The sequence below is a fragment of the Austrofundulus limnaeus genome, unplaced genomic scaffold (assembly GCF_001266775.1).
Source record: "Austrofundulus limnaeus strain Quisiro unplaced genomic scaffold, Austrofundulus_limnaeus-1.0 Scaffold17, whole genome shotgun sequence".
Classification (NCBI taxonomy): domain Eukaryota; kingdom Metazoa; phylum Chordata; class Actinopteri; order Cyprinodontiformes; family Rivulidae; genus Austrofundulus; species Austrofundulus limnaeus.
The window spans coordinates 3648929-3654846 of record NW_013952419.1 but is presented as its reverse complement, the minus strand read 5'-3'; the positions used below and the strand labels follow the sequence as shown (position 1 = coordinate 3654846).

The 5918-nt window shown below is 37.3% G+C and overlaps 2 protein-coding genes across 2 annotated transcripts in view; one reads left to right on the top strand and one right to left on the bottom strand.

Annotated features, from left to right (window-relative positions):
- Positions 1-516: 516 nt before the first annotated feature.
- alox5ap (arachidonate 5-lipoxygenase-activating protein) lies at positions 517-3439 on the top strand. Its single transcript, XM_014003332.1, has 5 exons — positions 517-581; positions 670-731; positions 1636-1706; positions 2978-3059; positions 3161-3439. The coding sequence occupies exons 1-5, from the start codon at positions 579-581 to the stop codon at positions 3321-3323; spliced, it is 381 nt and encodes a 126-aa protein (XP_013858786.1). The 5' UTR covers positions 517-578; the 3' UTR covers positions 3324-3439.
- Positions 3440-3454: 15 nt separating this feature from the next.
- medag (mesenteric estrogen dependent adipogenesis) overlaps positions 3455-5918 on the bottom strand; it is a 4216-nt gene continuing 1752 nt past the window's right edge. The window contains exons 3-7 of the mRNA XM_014003331.1: positions 4973-5212; positions 4794-4903; positions 4396-4514; positions 4171-4323; positions 3455-3579 (exon numbers count right to left, since the gene is read on the bottom strand). Coding sequence (XP_013858785.1) covers positions 3550-3579; positions 4171-4323; positions 4396-4514; positions 4794-4903; positions 4973-5175 — 615 coding nt within the window. The 5' untranslated portion in view covers positions 5176-5212 and the 3' untranslated portion in view covers positions 3455-3549. The remainder of the gene's footprint in view (positions 3580-4170; positions 4324-4395; positions 4515-4793; positions 4904-4972; positions 5213-5918) is intronic.

The following is a 5918-nucleotide window of genomic DNA, read 5'->3' as shown; positions in this document are numbered from 1 at the left end:
AGTCGGAGGCTTCTTCAACTTCAATGTAACACAGACCGCTACAGAAGATCTTTCCTGCCGATAGCCATCAGCATCTACAATAAGTTTTTAGTTAAATGAGTTACAAGAACACCAAATTTCCCTCTGGGATCAATAAAGTATTTTTGAATTGAATTGAATTATATACTCATGTATAGTTTTGCAAAACATCTTGATGAATTCATTTTAAAAAGTCAAATCATAGACAGCGTGTCCCGTCATATAATTATTAAAAGTATTTCCAGAAAATTTCACTASTGTCAGAATTTGCAAAGCATGGATCTGTGTTTGCATGAGATGTGTACGATTTGTCAAAAGGAAGTGCATGCAACCTGTGTGTTGAGCCAGAGCATTTGCATAAAGAGGAACTGTGTGTGATGTCACAGAGGGAGAACTGTTATATGTACAAATTTCAGTGTGTGTTTTTTGATGCAAAACAGCAGCTCAGTCACCTTCAGTCAGCATCCAGCAGCTCCCACAGAAAACCATGGACTCCTGCAAGGTGGAAGTGGAAAACATCTTCCTCCTGGTCATCGTCACACTCATCAGTGTGCTTCAGAATGGTGAGGAAACACTGTTTGTAGCTTCTAAAAATACATAAATAAATGATTAATGCTACCTTAATTTATATTTTCAGTATTTTTTGCTCAGAAGGTAGAGAGGGAGTGCATCAACTCGCGCTCACATGCTTTTGAGCGAGTGTCTTGTGCCAAGTAAGTACCTTTTTCCTCACCTCTAATCCCTCTTTTAGTTTAACTCACACAATATTGGCCGTATCTCCCTATTATATTTATTTTTAATTAATCATGTTAAAGAATAATCATGCATTAATTGCTGGAAACTCTGGGATGGTTTGGTTTTACTTCACTACAGTGAGCCACAAATCATAAAAGAATAAAATGTTTAGCTTTAAATGAGTTTGGAGCAGGAGAAAAATAAAATATTCACTCCATAATGATTCATTTTGATGTTGGAGAAGTAATTGATCATTTGGCTAAACCTAGAAAATCATGTCTAAGTGAATTAGCATTTCAGTCCTAAAGGGATAGTTCAGATCTCTGAAGTGGACAGAGTGTGAACAATAAGTATCTTACCCGCTGATGATGGCTTCAGTTTGGAGAAACATAATAAGTTCTGATTGGACTTTTCTGAGCATTAAATGACAGAATGTTCTTGGAGCCACAGGGACTCCATYGGTTGTTGGGATTTGCATTCAGTGATGCTTTCACTGTATAAAGCAGAAAAGTTTCACACTTTGTAAGGTAAAAATGCAAATCTTTGCAAAAAAAAAGCAGCCTTAACTGTTGATTGTTGATGTATAAACAATGTTTCAGAGGCACGTTCACATGAATTTTAATTTATTTTCTCTGACGTTTGAGGGGAAAGTTGGTAGATTTTGGGCTCGTTGCACATCATTCCTCTTTGTGGTTTTTATCCACTCTCACAGCTCAGAGATGTTTTCTTTTTTTTTCTTTTTTGTTCTGCAATTTCGAAACATTTCCCCTCAGTTAGAGATTTTTTACCAGTGTCTGATTGCTGCAACTGATCTGATTTCTTAATGCAGCTTCCTTAAAACCCGTAAATACGGTTATTTATTTATTTTTTTTCTGTTTGCAGCCGGAACTGCATGGATGCTTATCCCACCTTCCTGGCAGTGATGTGGTGTGCAGGGCTTTGTCTCAGTCAAGGTAATCATTAACCAGAGAAAAAGGTGTGTTTTTTTCCTTTAATTATTATTTCAGTTATAAACTCATCTGAAGAAAGTTATCTGTATTTTATACACACAGATTACAGTTATCTCATTTGGAGCCGCAATAAATTCAAATTTACGCCCAAATCTTGGTTAATAACCATTTTTTACAGCCTTTGTTGCGTTCATATGGTTTTATCTTTTTTACATTTTATTTAGAGCTCTGTTTGCTCAGGATGGGTGGAAACAGGAAGTGATGTTGTAGAAACCGACATTAAATCTGCAAATGTTTGGTTTAAAAATGACAGCACAAGACTGGACAGATTTTGACAAAAGTTTATTCAAGTAATAAAAATAGCAAAACTGTACATCAGCTCAAAATACAAAAAGAAATTCAAATCATATACAACCATTGTTTATAAAAACTAAACTCAAGTTATATCAATGTTTATTTAATCCACTTTATTTCCATTTAAAGGAAATGAAAACAAGATTTCACGTTTGCTTTAAGTTATTCTCTAACATTAAACAGGTTTGTATCTCTTTAGGTTTCTGAGAAAACGTTATGAACAATTAATATCTTACCTGCTGCAGATAGCTTTTTAAACCACCTCAATTTCAGGAAGTTAAAGTGTAACCCTGACCAGATGAGCTAATGGCTAGTCGGACCTGGGTCAAGATTAAAGTAGACTGCTGTTGTTGTAAAACAACTCCAATTCTCCTAAACTTACTTTTTAACCCTTTACGGTTGTCATCTGTTTCACATTACATGGTTATTCCATGSACAAGGTTTCTACTCCCTGTTACAAAACTCCAGACTTTTTCAGACTCAAAACTCCAGATTTCTTCATTAATTTTGGACCATTTCTGACATCAGAGTAAAAACGTTTATTCTTTATGTACAGCTGGATAAGAAACGCACATCCCGCATATTTTTGTAATGATTTTCAAATCTTAAACGCAAGGTTTATTTAGTAAAAGTACATTCTGATTCAAGGTGAATTACAAAAAGCAGTGCAGACTTTAGGTCAGTTTTAGTTGCTTAATATGCAATAATAATAATAATAATAATAATAATAATAATGCACAATACTCCATGTGTATCATGATTGCAGCAGTCCACTTCGGTTACGATCCTGATTGAACTACCTGTTCTCTCGTCTATCGGGTCAAAATTAAAACTCTATTTTTCCAAACTGATTTTATCTGCAACARRTAAGATGTTTATCATCRATAYGAACCCTTTTGTTTTCTAACCTCCTCTTGAAGCTTCTGCTGCCTTTGCTGGGATCATCTACCTTCTTGTCAGGCAGAAGTACTTCATTGGATATTTGGGACAGAACTCTCAAAGGTGAGCTCGTCTGATCGAACCAACACATCGTCTGTACTCATTTACAAGGTTTGCACGGCTAATTATTCCTTCTTTTTTTTTTTTAATCTTTTTACGTGCAGCACTCCGGGCTACCTGTTTGGTAAACGCATCATCACCTTCCTGTCCCTGATGTGCATCGTGGGTATCTTCAACTACCTGCTGGGAAGGTACTTCGGCCAGGACTATAAAGAATACGTCGAGACCATCACCGGCGCCGCTTCTGCTCTCCTGCTGCTTCCTTAGCTCCGCTCGTCATGACTTACATCTCACGATCGAATCGCTTGTGTTTAAAGGCATCTTTTGTGCAAATAAATTAAATAAATTGGACATCAGTCCCTTGCGGTATGACGCAATGAAGACCTACTTGTAAAGAGTTTTTTTTTTTTTTTTTGCAGCTAAATTGCTTGACGCTTCAACTGGTTCGTGTACTGATGAGAAAACGTTGAAGACGAACTCTTCTTTTTGGTTTTCATCCACAGCTGTTTTTCATCAGCCTCAGCTTCAACAACAGGAGACACAAGTTTGACGTTAGCCGTCTAATAAGTGCAGTAAATGCAGCCTTAAAGTGCCCGTGACGGCAATTTTTTTGTAACACATATGAATGCATTTTTAGAAAGAGGACATTGATAAAATATTGCAAAATAAATTTCACGTTGCTGAGATGAACCGTTGTTGAGATATTTGCCTGTGAAGTAACAGGAAGTGATGTCAAAGGGGAATGTCTGCATGTAAACAGAGCGTTGCTACAGCAACTAACAACCCAGCCTGTAGAGAGGAATCTGATGTTTCTTTAGATTAGTTTGAGTCGCTATCAGAGATTAAAAAAAAGAGTCAGAGTTCAAATAATATTGTTTCAATAAACAAAGACCAGAGAGTTTTCTTTGTTAAAGAGTTCCCCTTTGATGTCACTTCCTGTTTCACTTTGGCTGAACCAAGTTCAAAAGAAAATATGCCAATTATGGGACAAACTGGGTTAAATCGTGTGTATCGTTCCAACTTTCTTAAATATAAAGATGTTTTCTTTGACTTTTTGTATTTGAAGAATATGCACGTCACAGGCACTTTAAGGATTTAACAAGTTTTAATTCACCTTAAATGTTCTTTTGCTGAAGCCAAACCAGTGTGGGAAGTCAAAGAGGGCGTCAGAGTAATATTTGAGGGTGAAGGAGGCGTCCCTCCACACTGGTTTCTGCTTCGGCTCCTCTGGGACGACCAAGCTCTCCAGAGCTTCAGTCAGGTCCACCTGGACGAACAAAACGTCACTTTTCATATCTGAATCTACAGCGACGCTCGTTTATCTGGAACAGAAGCTTACGTCCACCCTGTAGCTCTCCCCGGCCACGGAGGAGATGGTCCAGTCCAGACCCCTCTCCAGCTGCCACCGGATGAAAGGGTCCCCACCATCGACTGACACCACGTACTGCCTCTGGACAGCTAAAAAGTGAGAAAAAAATATAAAATAAGCTAAATTAGAAGCCTAAGGAAGCTTAAATTAGTACAAAGGAGTTTAAAAAGCAAAACCAGAACAAAATGTAAAAAGTAGAGTAAAGATTTATGAACATCTTAAAGGTTTTTTTAGTATGTTGAAAACAGCTCCATTATTTTCAAGGAAACATGGCAGAAAAACCAGCATGTTGTTAAGTAGTTAAGGCATATAAGAGAAAAAAATTAATGCATTCACACAATGATAATAAACATTCAGTCAAAAGTTACCTTTGAGATGGTTTAGTTCCTTCTTGTTGCTCACTGTGAGGTAAATCCTCTTGGACAGCAGACTCTTCCTCACGCGGCTGTACTCCCATAAATTCTGCATTTTCACTTTTCTGTAAAACACATATGGAAGTTTATTTGTGCACATAATTACGTATAGGAATGTGATGTTTACTAATCACCTCCCCAGTGAGTTATGGAAAACTATCCTCCCGCTGCTGGACTGGAAGTCGTCTATGAGAACCAGGTTTTTGTCCTCGTCGTTCTGAACGCGGTAACCGGACGAGCCGAGCCGCTCCACGCAGAAACCGTCCGGAGGGCTTTTCAGAAACTCCCCGACTTCTGTCACCGTCACCCGGCTGCCGAGCGTCGCTCCTACCGTCATCCTGCCGCGCTGTGAGTTCCTGCAGCTCCAGCTGCTGCTGTTTTTAGAAACGTAAGACCGCTGCAGTCGTTTTATTACGCGTGACGTAACTTCCCTTTTCTTCCTGACAAAATAAAAGCCCTCAACAAGCAGTTCCTCTCGTTTTCTTGTTGCCTTTTTTTTATTTAGGTAAATAAAGACCTGGTTTGAGCTTTTACAAGTTAACATACTGCTGGTGGTATTTCAGAAAACTAAGCAGGCAGAAAGCATATTGTTTTATAAAACAAGAATTTTAGTTTTGCGTTTGTTCATGTGATTTTTTTCCCCTTTTGGTCACCCATATATGATAAATTATTAAATCCTGTCCTGTTTCTGTTCTATACTAGAGGGGACTGAATGATAAAATATTTTTTGTTTTGACCCTTTTTATCTTTAAATTGTTGTGTTCAGTGAACTGGATTTGTTTTTTTATGGAAGCCCATTTCCGCCACCCTGATAAAAATAAATAAAACTTGTATCTCATAATTATGACCTAGCTATCTCATAATTATGAGAAAGTATCTCATAATATGACTAAGCTATCTCATAATTACGACTAAGCTATCTCATTATTATGAGATACTATCTCATAATTATGAGATAGTATCTCATAATTATGGAGATACTATCTCATAAAGCTATCTCATTATTATGACTTAGCTATCTCATAATTATGAGATAGTATCTCATAATTATGGAGATACTATCTCATAAAGCTATCTCAT